At 39.5% G+C, this 18083-nt stretch overlaps 1 protein-coding gene and 1 pseudogene across 2 annotated transcripts in view; one reads left to right on the forward strand and one right to left on the reverse strand.

Moving 5' to 3' along the window:
• Positions 1-18083, forward strand: part of INO80 (INO80 complex ATPase subunit) — a 133092-nt gene that overhangs the window by 71829 nt on the left and 43180 nt on the right. For both annotated transcript variants that reach the window (XM_032621626.1, XM_032621627.1), the window contains exon 25: positions 12553-12693. In XM_032621626.1, coding sequence (XP_032477517.1) covers positions 12553-12693 — 141 coding nt within the window. The remainder of the gene's footprint in view (positions 1-12552; positions 12694-18083) is intronic.
• Positions 15070-17567, reverse strand: LOC116749850 (annotated as a pseudogene).

Here is an 18083-nt window from a genome sequence, read left to right on the forward strand (position 1 = left end):
TTAATGTGTCATCAGTCATACAGCTATTGAATGTAGGATGTTCTTTGGCTGCATCTGGTTATTTGCCCCCTGTATACTGAAGAACCCATATGATTTCCTTTTCTTCTGTTTTCCCAGTTGGTTTCTCAAGCATTGCTCCATATACTTTTTTGCACTCTGAAGATAAGATTGTTAATGCAGAAGGAGAATAGAATTGGGTTCCAGCCTGTTTGGAATAATATAGTCAGTTGTGGCAAGGTGACTTCCTACTAGTGAATACTGATATGTCTAATGAAGAGTTGCTTAACCTCTGTAGACCAATTTCCTTACATTTGGTACTCTATATTACTACAGTTAAAATTGTTTTACTAGTTTTATTTTTGGTACAGAGCACACCATTCTCCCAGGGGTTTTTTATGCTCTATTATGTAGATACCTGCATCCTACTTAACACTGAAAGATATGCATCACTTATTTGTAGTCTTCTGCTTTATGAAAATACAATAGTGTGTTCAGAGCACCTGTTCAGTGAGGTCCTTATATCAGTTAATTTCCTGAGAAATTTAGATGTGGACAATATGCTTTATGTGAAACTGGTTTTTCCAAAGTTAGATTCACTTCCATGTCCTCTTCTTTACTTTTATTTTGTGTTATAGATAGACCTTTGCTCTTGTAGTGGCTTAGAATGTACACTGAGTTACTGAGCCACAGGTAGCTGAAAGCTAATCATGTATGTGTAGAGATGCTGTTCTGCTTTTGGTCTCACCATCCTTATCTCCAAAATACATATATTGAAATACCAATGTATCTTGCCAGAGTTGGTTGATATATCTGTTCTAAGAAATATTTGCTTTCAACTAAGCAGAATAATCTTTACATGATATCTAGCCTTAAAGGTTAGACTGGGTTCTGAATGAAGAATCATTTTGTTGAAGCTCCATGTGTAACAATAAAAATATAATAAAGCCCATTATATCTGTGGCTTTTGAAGTCTGACCATGACTCACAAGAATATTTTATACCACCTGTAGTTATGTAGCTATATCAGATATTACATACATATATAAATATTACACATCCATAAATTTTTAAGACAGAATATTCACAAAACAGTATTTACCCTCCTTCAGTGCACAGAGTTTTTTCCTTTTGTTTTTCTTAATGTTAGTTTGGAAGCTACTAAAAAATGATTTCATGACCCTACTACTCACAGTTTGAAAAATACAGCATTCAGTGACTGCATGATATTAGAATAGCAAGGGGACTAGGTAAAGAAAGTCACCATATAGAAAGATTCTGGATCATTCTTTTTAATAGTAAGAAAGGAAAGAAACTGACATTTTGGGACTTAAGGAAGGTCTCACTTCCTGAATATGAAAGAGACCACCAGAAGTCACTCTGAGATCAATATGCACATTTCATTGCAGAGTTACCCTGACATGTAGTTAGTGATCAAGGTCCATCTCTGTCTTAGTATATTTTGGCATGTACCTGTTATATCCCTCCTATTCAGAGATAATATAAATAAAGTTAAGTAATTTTGAAAAAACCCAATTCAGACTTGAGCAAAGTAGTTTATTATGAGAACTGTCCCCCAAGAATGGCTTTGTTAGAATATGCCTTTTACCACTGTTGTACTGTTTCTCACACTGATTTCTCCAAACAGTCATTCTTTCTGTCTTCCTCCCTCCCTCCCTTCCATTTATGGCTGCTTTGGGTCTTCTTGCTGCTCATGGTCTTTCTCTAGTTGCGGTGAGCGGGGGCTACTCTTCATTGCGGTGCATGGGTTTCTCTTTGCGGTGGCTTCTCTTGTTGCGGAGCACGGGCTCTAGGCTTGTGGGCTTCAGTAGTTGTGGCATGCGGGCTCAGTAGTTGTGGCTCGCGAGCTGTAGAACACAGGCTCAGTAGTTGTGGCACACGGGCTTAGCTGCTTCGCGGCATGTGAGATCTTCCTGGACCAGGGCTCAAACCCATGTACCCTGTACTGGTAGGCTTATTCTTTTTTTTTTTGCGGTGCGCGGGCCTCTCACCGTTGTGGAGCACAGGCTCCAGACGCGCAGGCTCAGCGGCCATGGCTTACGGGCTCAGCTGCTCCGCAGCATGTGGGATCTTCCTGGACCGGGGCACGAACCCGTGTCCCCTGCATTGGCAGGCGGACTGTCAACCACTGCGCCACCAGGGAAGCCCTGGTAGGCTTATTCTTAACCACTGCACTACCAGGGAAGTCCCGAATTGAGTTTTTCTTATTCAAGAAGTATTTTAGAGAATATTACATTGTCTGTTTTGCAAAGAAGGATAGAGAAGGAAATTTTGAACGCCTAATCCTTTACAACAGATTTCCAAAATTCCTTTGTTAAGAGTATAAAGTAAAAGCTAAAACTTAAGATGCATGGTATTTTAGCATACATACACACATCAGAAACACACTTCCAGATTTCATAGTCTGCTGTAATCCTGCCAGTTTACAGTTTTTCACAAAAATATGATTGACAAAAATGAGTCTTTTTTCAAAGGTAACTCTTCAAGTATGGACAGCAGTGGTGAGACTTAAATGTAATAATTATCTGTCTTGCTGATGTTTGAATTTGTCGGTTGGATTTAGATACAGGGTCTTGGATTCTTTTTGTTTGTTGCTTTGTGTGGGATAAATTCATCATGTATGTGCTTTGTGCCTTTTCCTGACATGACTTGTTTGTTGTCATTGAGATCTACAAAAATACTTCTGGCATTATTAATACAATTTACAGATCATCTGGAAGATTCCTTTGCTTATACAGGGATGCTACTGTGGAATCAGAGAGAAAATTTTTTATTTTCACAGAAAACAAACTTAAAATTGTGCTTACTAGTTTTAGGAAATGTCCTGAAAATATGACTTGAGAGGTATTTGCTATCATTCATATGGTGAATTAGAACCTCAGGAAGACAAAGAAAAGTCTTGAAAGATTAGAAAAGGACTGACATATAAATGTGGGTCCATCTTTAAAGCTTGAAGAGGTAGGAGGAAAACTTGGAAATGATAACCAGTAACCCTAATCAATTATTAGAGAGTTAAAATTTTTTTCTAATGAAATTAATTAATAACCGTTTGAATTCATGAGTCTAAGAAGCAGCTAAGTTGATTCTGAAAATATGACCATTTGCTTTCCTTTAGTAAACAACAGGCCAAGGAAATTAGAGAGACAGAGAGAAATAATAGGTGTAATATATTAAAAAAATATAAACCCTTTTCTTATTGCCTTGGCTATTCTTCTAGAGATACTAACATACATATAGGAAAGTGCACAAATCATAAGTGTACATACAGCTTGATAACTTCACAAAACACTGTCAGAACTCTACCTCAGAGGCCCCTTTGTGCCCACTTCCATTCATTGTTCCTCTTCAGTGTCCTCCCCGTAAGAGTTACTATAGGCAAAATGTTTGGGTGGCTTATAGTTTTTATTATTACAGATAGTGCTGCTGTGAACATTACTGCACACACCTTTTAATGAAAATTCATATGTATTTTGTGGGGTATATATATCTAGTAGTCAAATTGCTGGGTCATAGGGTATGCATATGGTCATCTATAATAGGTTATGCCAGACAGTTTTCCAAAGCAGTTGTGCCCATTTTCATTCCCATTAACAGTGTATAAGAGGTTCTAGTTGCTCCATGTCCTTGCCAGAATGTGACATTGTTTTGTCTGTTCATTTTAGTCCTTCTATGTAGTAGTATCTCACTGTGGCTTTAAATTATATTTCCCTTATGAATAATGATATTGAGTACCTTTTCTAATGCTCATTGGCCATTTGGATAACCTCCTTTATGAAGTGCTTATTTGAGACCCTTGCTTATTTTTCTGTTAGTCTGTTTGTATTTTTCATGGTGTTTTGTAGTTCTTTATGTATTGCAGATGTCTTCTACTCTGTAGCTTACTTTATCACTCTAAATATTGTCTTCTGTTGAATCGTTAGCATTTTTTGTGTCCTGTTGAAGAAATCTTTGCCTTTACCAAGGTCATAAAGATAATTGTTTTTCTCCAAAGGTTGTTTTGATTTACCATTCGGACCTACAAGAAACTGGGTTTTCAGTCTGTGTTATGGGTTGTCATTTTTTTACTTACAGATATCCATATCCTTTTGACCCAACTTCATTTGTTGAAAAGACCATCCTTGTTGCACTGCAGCATCACTTTTGTCAAACAGGTGGCTGTATATGTGTGGGTCTGTTTCTAGACCCTGTTCTGTTCCATTAGTCCATTTGTCTATCCTTGACCAGTACCACTTTATCTTAATAACTATAGCTTCATAATAAGGCTTGATAACTTGTAGCACCGGTCCTCTAGCTTTGTTTTTCTTCAATATTGCCTTCACTGTTCTTGGCCTTTTGCATTTTCATGTAAATTTTGAATCAGCTTATCTATCTTAGTTTAAACTCTTTTCAGCAATGCCAATAGCCCCATGTATTTTGATTATGTCTCCTATTATTATAACATTCTTTATCCATTTTGCTAATACCTATGCATTATTTCTTTTAAAATGATACATAAATAATAGCATATTAATATTATTTACATTGTGATGCTTGCGTGTAATTTCTCTGGAGACCACTGATCCGGGCAGTTAAAAGAAGGCTAATTGAGTAAGGAATGTTAATAGAGGGGAGGACACACTATTTACTGGAGAAAGTACTATTTTTTTCCATATACACTTCACTCTTTCTCTCCTGCTGTTTTCACTTGTTTGATCCCAAGGGCCAATGGGATTGAGTGAATGGGTCCATTAATTTGTATGTATATCAGAAGAGCTTATTGATTGAATGAATCTGCAGTGGTTGAATGTGATCTTGGCTTAAGAGTTGGGGTTTTTCTAATGTTCTTTCATAATAGCCTCCTCCCAGTGTCAGTCTACTCCCACAGAGAAAAAGCACTTGTAATTAATGTTGTTTACAAACCTGTCACGCATCAGTGCCTATTGTGGGCAAGGTGTGTTAACAGTCATGGTCTCTTATTTTCTGGTTTGAAAACTCATTCATGTATATAGTAAAAAGACATGCACAAAGTTAAAAGGACTTTAAAAATAGAAATGATTCAAGATCAGAGATGAAAGAAAACATAATTAGCTGCCAAAATAATGGTAGATGATTAGTGGTAAAGTTCAGGATAGGAGATCACTTTAGATTAAAATGGACAAAAAACTCTTTTATAGAAATGATATTGTTTAAGTTGGATCTTGAGTGGTAGGGACCCTGGGTAGAAGGAAGAATTTTCCAGGTTGAAGATTTGAGCCAAAATACAGAGCAGTAGTGAGAAAAAAGGCCAGAAAGGTAAGTCACCTTTTCTCCCAAGGAATCTTTGAATGCCAGTCTATTGGGGTTTAGATACTAAACCAGGAGTTTCAGCCCTTTTTTGGCTTACCTTCTTCAATAGATGCTACTGTTGTAATCCTGGGGGAATAAAGTTTTGGTGGCTACTGTCAAGCCATGGGAAGGAATAATCGGGTAGTTGGTTTTAGGAAGGCTGTTAAATCATTCAAGTCATTACAGCACATCAGTGGGGATCTCTGCCATTGGTACTTGATGACTAATCTCAAGAGTGTGATAACAAGAAAGATTGGATGTGGGAATCCATGTTAAGGAGGGTATTAAACTAAAGTTCCAAGTATCAGGTACAAAGGACCCAACAGAAATAGTTGTAACCAAAAGATGGTGAAGAAAGGGTGAATGGACTCTGATTTGGATATGGATGAGCATTGGCAGTGAAGGAATAACTTCCAAAACCCAGAGTTCAAGAGAGGATTCAGAGGGAGTGCTGAATTCTATATCAAGTTTAAAGTGAACACTTAGGAATGAATTAGGAGCTCTTTGATGTTACGAGTGCAGATATAACAGAGAAGGCCCAGGTGCAGGGATTTACAAGGAGAAGGATTCTGGTTAGGAAATAGATAATGAAGTGTGACAGTTAAAAAGAATAGGAAGACATTTCAGGAGGGACAGTTGGTTTTAACTAAAAGCTGAGTTTGTAAGAGAGAGGAGACTCAGATTTGAAGCCGAAAAAAGAAGAAAAGGCAGCTAAGAGGGAAATCAAACATGCAAGAAAGATGATTGATAGGGGATGCAAAAGTGGTTAACTACCCTTTTTGTATGGTAGAAAACCAGTGAATACAGGTAGGAGCTCTATAATTAATAGAAAGATACTTCTCTAATATAAAGAATATTTTACAATGTCCAGAAAGACTGAAACCAAACTTAACATGAAAAAAAAAAGTGCTGTTAAACAGTTCTGTCATTTTTGGACTTCCCTGGTGGTCCAGTGGTTTAAGGCTCCACACTTCCAGTGCAGGGGGCACAGGTTCAGTCCCTGGTCAGGGAACTAAGATCCCACGTGCTGCGTGTCAGGGCCAAAAAACCCCCACAATTCTGTCTTTTTTTTTCTTTCTTTTTTTTCTTCATTTCTTTTTTCCCCCCAAGTGTGAGAACAGAATTTAGATGTTTGGACATAGTCCCTCTTGTCTTTGTGGTCGGGTTATTTTAGGCACTTTGCACTTACAAGGTTAAACAAATGTTTACTGAATGACTTAGTAAGTCTTGGTGCATTGTATTAGTGTTGTTTTTCCCTTTGGAACTTTGTGTTTTGTTATCTGAGGGAATGTCCTCCACCCTAAAATTAGAAGTATAGTCTTCCTCTATTTAAAATAGAATTTTGTGAAGAGTTCTAACTTTTCCTTGGAGGTTGGGAAATATGGGTGGCATTGCTAATTTGTCTGATCATGCATTGAGTTCATTGCACATTAGTTATTTTTGCCCTGCATTTGAGCTGAGAACTAGAGGCATTTCTTGGGAGCGAGAAATATACCAGCAGAAAGAAGCTACTTTTTAGACATCTTCAAAGAGGGTATCAATTGTGGATATTAGCCCCTGTAGTAGTTACCTATACCTATATAACAAATTGCCCGCAAATCTAGCAGCTTAAAACAATGAACATTTTTAACATCTCATCGTTTATGTTGGTTAAGAACTCGGGAGCAGCTTAGGTAGGTGATTCCGACTCAGAAAATCTTATGAAGTTGCAGTCAGGATATCAGCTAGGGTTGCAGTTACCTGAAAGATTGACTGGTGCCATAGTTTCTGCTTCCAGGTTAGCTCACTTATATGCCTGGTTAAGTTGGTGCTGGCTGTTGGCTGGAGGACTCTGTTCCTCGATGTGTGGACTTTTCCATGGGGCTGCTTCAGTGTCCTCATGGCATGGCAGCTGGCTTCCCCCAGAGTGAGTGATTCAAGAGAGAGAGCAAGGAGGAGCCTCAATGCCTTTTGTATTAGTTACTTCATTACCACGTTTGTTTTGGTATTCCCTGTTCTGAGATTTTGGCTTAGGCAACAGATGGGTTCTGACTGTGACGCTATGAAAGTTCATAAATTGGAAGGGATGCTGGTATCACCTCTCCTTGTTCTCCATGTTACCTGTCTGTTCACAGTTTTATTAGCTACTGCAAATGCAGTATAATATGTGCCATTCATCTTCAACTGGAATTCATTGCTCATAAGCCCTAACTCCTTGTGAGCACATTTTTTTTCATTGCAAGCTCTGTTTTTTTCTGTATCTTGCATTTTCATTTGATTTGCCAACTTAGTTCTGATTATGTAACTTTGATTATTTGTAAACATAATGGTGAAGAGATGCTGTTTCTCCAAATCCTTGTTTTGCTTTCTTTTGTGATACTGTGGAGTAGAGTAGCCTTGTTTAATACGTAAAGTAAACACAAATTTATGTTTCAGTGTTTTGATGGGAGAACATGAATCCGGCTTCCATGTTCAAGATCAGTCTTAAAAGTAAAGTTGGGGATTATTCTTAAGCAGACAAACCTGAGAGAAGAGACAAGGGGAAATGCTAAAATTGGAAGCGAGTGCCAGGTCTCTTGTACTATTCAAAATAATTTTGAGTAAAATTCCTTTGGAGCTACCAGATTAACTTTGAATTAATTTTTCCATATTCACCTTTATCCTCTTATTGCAGAAAACCCTTCATCCTGTTCTCTTCTGTGCCTTCATTTGTTTTATGAAAAGTAGCTGTGCCTTCATTTGTTTTATGAAGAGTAGTAGGTATTGTTCCAGCAGCCTGTCTGCTAAATACAGCTTCCTATCATCAGATCAAGGTGAAGGCTTTGTTCTTATTCCTCTGAGGAGATAGTTAATGAATGTTGACTTACCTACATGTTGTCATCTTGTTCGTGGTAAGCTATCTTAAATCACATACTACCTGAGTTATATTCAGCAGTCTAACCCAATCCTCTCATCTTCCTTGCCACCCATGGACGTGAATGAATGTGAACAGTGAGAAGCTCTTCCCCTCACTGAGTGTGCCTATAAAACTCTTCTTCTTACCCTGCGGTGAATATTACCCTGCAGTGAATATTAAATTTGAATTCTGTGTTACAGAGTTCAAGGAAGTACCATTCTCATAATGCTGGCTTTGGGATGGTACAAAAACATCAAGGAACTAGGAACTAGGCTAAGGACGTGGATCAAATGACACTTAGGGTACTTTGAACGAAGTTTAGGGCCTTTTAAAGTCTCTTACTTGACGTGAATGCTTTTCTGATTTCTTGTGATGCTTGTAGAACAAAAGCCAGCATGATTCTGTGTTGTCCTAACCTCATTGTTCTCTACCCTGCTTTACTGGTGATGAGTTCAAGAAGGAATAGCATTTAGTTAAAAAATTTTATGAATTCATTCTCACACATCTCCCTCCCCACTGTAGGCTCTGACTAGAGCTCCTTTCTTGTACAGTTTTACAAGGGTTAGAGTGCAAGTCTCACACATATGAATTTTTTTCTTTTTAATCTTATTTTGCTCAGAAGAATAAAGACAAAAACCAGAATCTGTAGGAAATACACCATTTAGCCATCTTTTGGGGAGGCAGAACAGATTTTATACTGTATCCAGTTAAATACTATGTTAAAAATGATAATTGGCGGAAACAGTACCAGCATTAACTTCATTTCCTGTCCCAGTCTTAGTGAAACTGTTGTCATGGTTATGGTCTGCTTAGGCATTGTACGTGTTGAAAGCTTTATATACTCTACGACTCTAGTGAGCCAACTAACTCATAGAAATTGAGGGAATTTCAGATTTTGCAATTTAAAATATACAGGACTTTCCAGGTGGTCCAGTGGTTAGGACTCTGCGCTCCCAGTGCAGGGGGCCCAATTTCGATCCCTGGTCAGGGAACTAGATTCTGCATGCCTCAACTAAAAAGGATCCCGCAGGCCGTAACTAAGACACAGCACAGTCAAAAAAAAAAAAAAAGATTTAAAAATATATATACAAAAGAATCTAAATATAAAGTTATTTTGAAAAGAGTGGTGTGTGTTTTAAGTTTTAAACACTATACTCTATTAAATGCTTAGAGAGCTTAGAATGGCTATTGATGAAGAATCCCCCAAACAGGAAGTTTCCAAAAACTCTTCCACTGGAGGTTAATTTGCAACTGCAGTATCTGTATCATCATTTCCTGAGATCATGAGAGCTGCCAGTACCCCTTGTGGAAAGCTCTGGGAAGCCATTGTTTTCAGAGTTTTTCTGTATTTTATTTCCCCCTTTTTGTTTGGTTACTTAGAATATCTGTGAAAATAGAATCCATGCAATCTTGGCAATTGATCTATAAACATTACACCCTTTCATTTTAAGTGAGACCTTTTCTCTATATCTGAGTTTGACGTGTTCTTTAAGAGCAAAAACAGAAAATTAATTTCTAAGTAATGAAGACCTAACGTTAGCATAAGTATTCTTTTTAATTTTAAATAAGGCAATGGAAAGCAAAGAATGGCCCCTTGTTAAGTGGACAAGTATGTATCTGAGGGGAAAACATCTGTGTGTTCTCTGTGCTCCACTGTGGCAGGTAGTGTACAGCTGAGGGGCCTATCATACTGCCCTGTTATTTTTCACTTGAGACTTGCATGGTGCCAAAAGACTCTACAAAAGCCTTCCTTCGCTGCTGTGTGTATATTGCAGTACTGGCAGCAAGACACACAGTTGCCAGTGCCTACAGGGTAGTAAGATACTCAAGAACACGAGGAGGAGACAACAGAAGAGCAAAAACTGTAACCACATTATTACCAAGTCACATCTCTCATTGTGTGACATTGTTTCTTTTTTTCTAATTTGTTTTAGGCCAAAGTAGACTAAAGAAGTAATGAATCTTCTTTTCTGCACCCTCCCCCTGCCCCCTGCATCCTACACAGTGGTGCCTAAGGTGTCCTTTGTGTTCTTCTCTATTAAGCATTAAAATTTTCTGTATCTAGCAGTACCTAGCAGTTCATGTCATTATGTGAAGGGAATGTGGATAGTATGGTACCAAGGACCACCTGTGCTAAGGAAGATTTGATGGAACCAGTGTTAAGAGAAAATGATCTAGAAAAGTATAGATTGAGTGAAGTGTACTGGGGGTAGTCAGGGTTTCTCTAAAGCTAAGGCTTGTGTATGTTGAGCTAGTGAATCACTTTTAAAATCGAATCAGCTACAAATCACCTTGATTTAGTGACTGCCAATGAGAAGTCTGTCTTAACCTAGCTGATATAAGACAAGTGAACATGTTCTAATTTAGGAATGACCACCCCGGAAATAAAATTATCATTAGACTTTTTCCAGAAAGGTACCACAAGCAAAATATTGTGTTAAAATGACTCCCTATCGTGATTGTTGTATCCCTTATTAATAACTACAATGTTGGAGAGAAAATAATTGAAGGAAATGGTCATTCTTTCATCTCTTATCTGTTGGATTTTGCCATTTAAGAATACTGAAAATGAGATTGACTTTAAGAGATCCCTCCCTGAGACATTGTTTAGATATTGCTCTTTAGGAGTATAAGAAATAGGAGTATAAGAAGCTCCTTTTACAAAGATAAAGTGATAACGGATACTGCTCTTTAGAAGTTAGTAAAGAATTCAGAAGTCTCTAGGCCAGCCACTGCTGCTATCTCAGCCACCCGGGTGGCAGTGGACACCCCAGCTAGCAGCCCTGAACTACGACAGATACGAGCAGCGGTTGCTAGGCTTGTGTCATCTCTTCACCCTCAGGAGGGGAAAGAAGAGCTATTACTAATAATCAGAAGTGAACTTTCAGAAAACAAGAAAATTGGCTACATTTTTTTTTTTTTTTTACTTTCATCTATGTATCAGCAACAGGATTTTTTTAGTAATGATCCTAGCTCATCAGTATTCAGTACTGGAAGAACAGGGTGACACCTGGTCTATTAATCTTCATAATGATCCTCACACTAGGCATTCAGGTGATAATGGAGATAAACGTGTCGAGAGGTGGATAAATCTCAGTGCAGATGCTACCCAACATAAAGATGAGAACACGGATATTGTTGAAAAACGATATCAGAAGATTAATGTTCTTTTGTGGTTAATGATGGGACCTAAACATCTGGAGAAAAATGTCAAACATATCAAAGCTACATGAGTCCAGCATTGTACTGAAGTGTTGTAAAGACTTCCATACAGTGTGATTAGAAATCACTGAAGACGTCCTAACTCTGCGGGAAACATTTAAAGCCTTTCAGTTTTTTCATGCCCATTATTTAGAAGGTGCTGATTGCTTCATGAAAGCAGATTATGATACACCTGTCCTACTAGACAACTTGAGATGGCTTCTTTCAAACTGTGATCCTGAAGAACCCATGTACTTCAGGAGGAAATATATACTAAACAAAGAAGCTTTGAGGAGATTTGGTACTGGACACTTTCGGTATTGGAATTATAACTGTTACTCTCCTGCAGAGGGTCCTGGTTACTGTTCCTCTTGCAGTTTTTGTATTATCTTCATTCATATGATTATTTAGGTTACCAGCCTGCCTTGAGAAACCAGTAAGACAAATAAATGAAATAATCGAGAATGGAGATCCAAAGATAAAATGTCTAATGTTGAACTGAATAAAGAACTGCACCTGCAATATATTGATACAACACTGTAATCCCACTGACAAATTCTTTGTATGTGAACATTCCATACTTGAAAATCTTTCATATGAATGGCTGCAAACTGAAGCTTTAACATGAGCTTTAAGTCTGTTAAAATGAATTGATACAGTAATGTAAGTTTTTAATTTTTTAAATGGTAGTTAGGTTAGAGGAACTAAAGAGAGATTGTTTCCTGTTCCTGACCAATTTTATTGATGTCTCCAAATAAATAGAACTTCTAACCTTGCTAGAACTGTACTGCACTGTTGTACACACATGAAATACTAAACAGATCTGCCTAAAAGAAAAATTTAGGAGGAAATATTATTGGTCATCTTTTTTAACTCAAGACAAATGGGTTTGTATCCACAGTTTAACAAATGAACCAAACTTCCCCTGACATACACAAAATGCTGTTTTGTCTAATGAAAATTTTGCTGTAACTATTTATAATAAACAGAATCTCTTCCAGAAAAAGGCAGAATTAGAGATGACATTTACCTAAGGTACATTAATAAAAGCACAGTTTGAAATTAGAATGAACCTTGATTATATGTGATATTTTTTCTGTTTTGCTTACATTAAATAATTGTCAGTAGCACTAATTTGCATTTTTGTTTTGTAGTCTCTGGTTTTCAGCAGCCACTGTAAAGCAGTGAGTGGCTACTCAGACCAGGTCATCCATCAGCGGAGATCAGCTACCTCCTCGCTTCGTTGCTGCCTGCTCACTGAGCTGCCATCTTTTTTGTGTGTGGCCAGTCCACGAGTAAGTGCCGCAGGAGGGAAGAGATAAAATAGATGGTGTTTGAAGAAATAAACCAGTTTTCAAGGGATCCATTTCTTAACCAGAACTGTTTTAAGCTATTTGGACCTTGAGAAACATATAAATGCTCGGTATTTAGAAAGGGCATCTGTGGTCCTGGCTTTCCCAAGACAGCACTCCTCACTTTGAATGGTGTTGGTTTGAGAACAGTTGTATGGTAATAGAAGTGACTTCTCTCCCTGATGTTGCTTCCGTGTAGTTCCTCTCATTTAGCCTGGGGCTCTAAACTACCATGGGAGCAAGCCATCTGTTACTAGGTAGGTTATCACCCAATAGCAGGGACAGGAACAGTGGAATATTTGAATAGAAGAGGGAGCCATTTGTCACCTGTTTTGAGGTTTTTGAGGGTTTTTCAGAGGAGGGGGCCTGATTGGGAGGGAGATTTGATCTGGCCTTATCGCCTCAGTACAGTCTCCAAATAACAAAGGGAAATATAACACTCCAGCATCAAGAAATTTCTTAGATGGTATTCTCTAGCTTTCTTTAGCAGCTCTGCCTGGACTGTGGTTCACAAGTATGTTCCCTCTGAAAAGTGACTATTGGGCCATATCCACCAGTCAGTGGTAGTAGTCTTGTTCGCAGATTGGGAGTAGTTTCTATTGTGGTTTCAACTTTGAACAGCTGTTAGATCCTCCCTGATACCCTGTTTATCAAAACAGCGCACTCTGGTGATTGCCGACAGTGTCGCTGCAAAGGCTCCCCTTGGCACACTGTGGCTGTTTACTTCGCTTACATCTTCCACTCTTCATGTCTTTCTGATCAGAGCCAGACAGAAATTCTCTTACAACCATGAAGCAGTACATGAAGGGGGAGAGGCAGAGTAGAGATGTGGCCAGACTGCAATTAGAGCAAAAACAAGTTTGTCTTTCCAGCTTGTTTCCATTTGCTCTAAGGGCAACTTTCATTTAGCCAGGAGACTCTAAGAGGTTGACTTTTCTTACCCTTCTGTGTTTTTATCTTGTTTTCTTCACTCATCCTAGCAAGTCTACTGTTTTCACAGTTCCATTCAAAGAAGGTGGAGACTTTTAATTCTTCTTTGTGATGATATTTCTCTACCATTATTTATATCAGCTTACATCCTTAACTTTTATTAAGTTATCAAAGGTCAGAATCTGGCAGAGGATCCAAAGAAAGATGATGAATGGAAATGAGATGACAGTAGAGTCCCATTGATTCCTGCCTGCCTAGATTTCTCTGCTTGTCCTGTGCTACACAAACTTGATTCTCTTATCATTATCAACTTTGTTTGATTTATATTGATTCTCCAGAAAGTATTTGGGTTTTGTAGGGACCCAGTTCTTCCAAAGCATTCTTGGTCTTTGAAGCTTAAGTTGATCTAGGGAAAAGCACTTTTTCCAGAAAATATCTAAAGCCAAGGGCTTGCATAGAAATCAGCCTTCAGGCTTCATAGTTGCATGGTTGTTTCCTTTTTACTCTCCTAATCTGTTATGTACATGGAGAGGCCTATAAGAGGAAGCCTAGATTTTTGAGAGAGGGATGTCAAGACATTTTTTACTTCTCATATTCCCCGTGTTTTATAGAGCCAGTAAAAAGTGAACTGCCCGGTCTTCCCTGGTGGTGCAGTGGTTGAGAGTCCACCTGCTGATGCAGGGGACACGGGTTCGTGCCCTGGTCTGGGAAGATCCCACATGCCGCGGAGCGGCTGGGCCCATGAGCCATGGCCGCTGGGCCTGCACATCCGGAGCCTGTGCTCCGCAACGGGAGAGGCCATAACAGTGAGAGGCCCGCGTACAGCAAAAAAAAAAAAAAAGTGAACTGCCCTGGACTGTAACTGCATTTATAGACATAAAAATTCTTCATTTATACCACTCAAAGCTCTATAGCCGGGGCTTCCCTGGTGGCGCAGTGGTTGAGAGTCCGCCTGCCGATGCAGGGGACATGGGTTCATGCCCTGGTCTGGGAAGATCCCACATGCCACGGAGAGGCTGGGCCTGTGAGCCATGGCCGCTGAGCCTGTGCGTCTGGAGCCTGTGCTCCACAACAGGAGAGGCCACAACAGTGAGAGGCCCGCGTACTGCAAAAAAAAATTAAAAAAAAATAAAAGCTCTATAGCCAACCACTCTGAAGAATAACCCCACTCTTCTGACATACTTACATATACAGACCCCCACTGTACTACTTACGTATTGTTTCTGAGGAGCCTGAAGTCTAAACTCTCATGCCTGGTACTGATGTTTCCCTAAAAAAACAATAGTAACTTGAAGAAGACTGTTAGCCTAAAGGTGTGGTGGCAGGCAGGAAGCAGGAGGAAGCTTTTCTCATCTGGCTGAGGGGCTCCTCCCCAGCACCCTTTCCTGTTCAGCCCTTCTCCCCACATTTGTAGAGTTTCTTCACGTAGCATGTGCTAAATCTGAAATGGGAGTAATCACCCCATAGTTAGGAGGACAGGAAGAAGAGTTTTAAACATGTCTGAATGTTTTATACACACACAAGATCTGTAGATCAGGCTGGGGGTGTGAATAAGGCAACATTTTATGAGGTATTTTAATGATCTTATATTGATTTCTAACCCATCTGCTGTGGAGAGAAACTGATTTCCTTTGACGTCTCAACCCTGGCATTGAGTTAACACAAATTAATTTCCATGGCATGTGCTGTGAAAACTTTAGGGTCAATTCAGGAAGAACTGTGTCACTAAGGAAGGAATTATCATTAGCTTAAGAAATCATTCTGCAGGGTTAATAAGCTAAGACCCTGGAAATTCATCACACCAAGAAACTGAAGCGCTTGGAGCGGTCACGCTTCCTAGAGCTAGAGCAGGAATATACGTGTCCTCAGGAAGGACGCGCTGAATGCTTGAGGAGACAGCCCCTGAAGATGCTATAGTTTAGGAAGTTAATGAAGCAAGAAACAGGGGTTTGCTCATGTGGGACTAAAGGGAGTATGCATTTCCATTTGTGGGGAGGCAAGAATGAGTATGTCATGCTCCATCTCCCCCTGCTTCTGAGCAATCAGGAAGGCCACTTGGGGTTAGCAGAATGGGTGGAGGCTGTTTAGGATAGGGCTGACTTAGAAAGCACAATTTAAGTAGAAATGGACTTGTTTGCCTCCTTTTGGACCTCATGAGTTCACTGCCTACGTACTTACAACATGGCACTGTATGATTCTGTATATATCTTGATCCAGGGCTCCTGCCAAATAAGCTTATCAAAACATTAAAAAATATTTCACTGGGCTTCCCTGGTGGCGCAGTGGTTGAGAGTCCGCCTGCCGACGCAGGGGACACTGGTTCATGCCCCGGTCCGGGAAGATCCCACATGCTGCGGAGCGGCTGGGCCCGTGAGCCATGGCCGCTGAGCCTGCGCGCGGGGAGCCTGTGCTCCACAACAGGAGAGGCCACAACAGTGAGAGGCCCGCGTACCGGAAAAAAAAAAAAAAAATATATATATATATATATATATATATTTTTTTTTTTTTTTTTTTAATTTTTACTAAGAGCTGTGCCTTGCAAACCTCCTAGTTTTTAATCCTGGATTTTGAAGGCTATCAGCAAAATGAAATTGGAAAATAGGTGACAGTTTATAACTGGAAAAAGTTGTGTGTTTTTTTTTTGATTAAAGCAATTTTTATTTTTTCTCAGCTTTTTTGAGAAGTTGTTTTGTTTTTAAACTATAAGAGTGTCTAGAAATGACACTCTTTCCTGTGTCACTGTTCTCCCCCTATTCCTTCATGATTTGCTAGCTTTTGATTTTTCATCTCGAGAATATGGCCCCAAAGTTTTTACATATAATTCCAGTATATGTTCTGCTTTTCTTCAAAAAAAGAAAAATCAAAGTAAGAGGTGGGGGGGAGGGAGGGAAGGATTGAGAGTTTGAGATTAGCAGATGCAAACTGTTTTATATATAGGATGGATAAATAACAAGGTCCTACTGTATAGCATAGGGAACTATATTCAATATCCTATGATAAACAGTAATGAAAAAGAATATATATATGTATAACTGAGTTACTTTGCTATGCAGCAGAAATTAACACGACAATAATAGATCAACTATACTCCAATAAGATTTTTTTAAAAAAGCAGTTATCTTTGAGTGTAAAATTTGTCCGTATGAGTCTCTAATTAGAAAAGATTAAGTATGCTTACTCATCCAAGAGTGCTTGCTGTTTGAGCTATATAGAACTGGTCATGCTTCTGTGGTTCAGACCACTGCTTCTCAAACCATTTTTGTGGAAGTATAGCCACTATTGATTGTCACGTTCTGAAACTCATATCCTAGGTGGCAGATGTCTGCTCTGGTTTAGTATCTGCTGGGCTACTGCCAGGACAAGCCATGGCGGGAGAGACCCAATTTTTTTTTTTTTTTTTTTTTGGCATATGGAAATTTATTGCTATCCTGCTTTTAACATCAAAACTTACAATCTTGGTCTTTTCTTCTTGCCTTTGTATAAGACCAAAAGGGAGACATTGGCTACTTTGATGACCTTAAGAGCAGACTCCAGGAATGTCACCAAGAGCATGACCTTTGCGACCAGATCCAGCAACCAGAACTTCATCATTTTCCTAAATGATGAATAAAATTCAAACAACCATCATTGGGTACAAAGGCTCTGATTTTTTTGCCATTCTTGATGAGCTGAACCCTGACACACTTCCTGATGGCAGAATTTGGCTGTTTGGCTTCAACCCCTACTTTTTCAAGCACAATTCCCTTGGCATGAGAAGCACCTCCAAAAGGGCTGGCCTTCAGGGCTGTGCCCAAATAGGCTTTCTTGTATTGTTTATCATGCCACTTCTGGTCTCGTCGGTGGCTATGGAGCTTCCTGGTAGTGCGAAGACTGCAACACTTGCCCATCCTGCCAGTGCCACGGGCCTGAGTGAAAGACACAACTTATTTATTTATTTATTTGTGTGTGTGTGTGTGGTACGTGGGCCTCTCACTGTTGTGGCGTCTCCTGTTGCGGAGCACAGGCTCCGGACGCGCAGGCCCAGTGGCCATGGCTCACGGGCCCAGCCGCTCCGCGGCATGTGGGATCTTCCCAGACCGGGGCACGAACCCGTGTCCCCTGCATCGGCACGCAGACTCTCAACCACTGTGCCACCAGGGAAGCCCTATTTTTATTTTTATTTATTTAATTTATCCTGGTTGCACCAGGTCTTACTTGGGGCATGTGTGCTCCTTAGTTGTAGCATGCATGTGGGATCTAGTTCCCTGACCAGGGATCGAGCCCGAGTCCCCTGCATTGGAGGGCGATTCTTAACCACTGCACCACCAGAGAAGTCGTGACCCAATTTTTAATCACCTACTTTGTGTTTCAGTCTTTATTTGCCTGTGCTCAACTTTCGGTGGGAAAGATGAATAACTTGGAAG

Source organism: Phocoena sinus, chromosome 2 (genome assembly GCF_008692025.1).
Source record: "Phocoena sinus isolate mPhoSin1 chromosome 2, mPhoSin1.pri, whole genome shotgun sequence".
In the NCBI taxonomy this organism is placed as follows: domain Eukaryota; kingdom Metazoa; phylum Chordata; class Mammalia; order Artiodactyla; family Phocoenidae; genus Phocoena; species Phocoena sinus.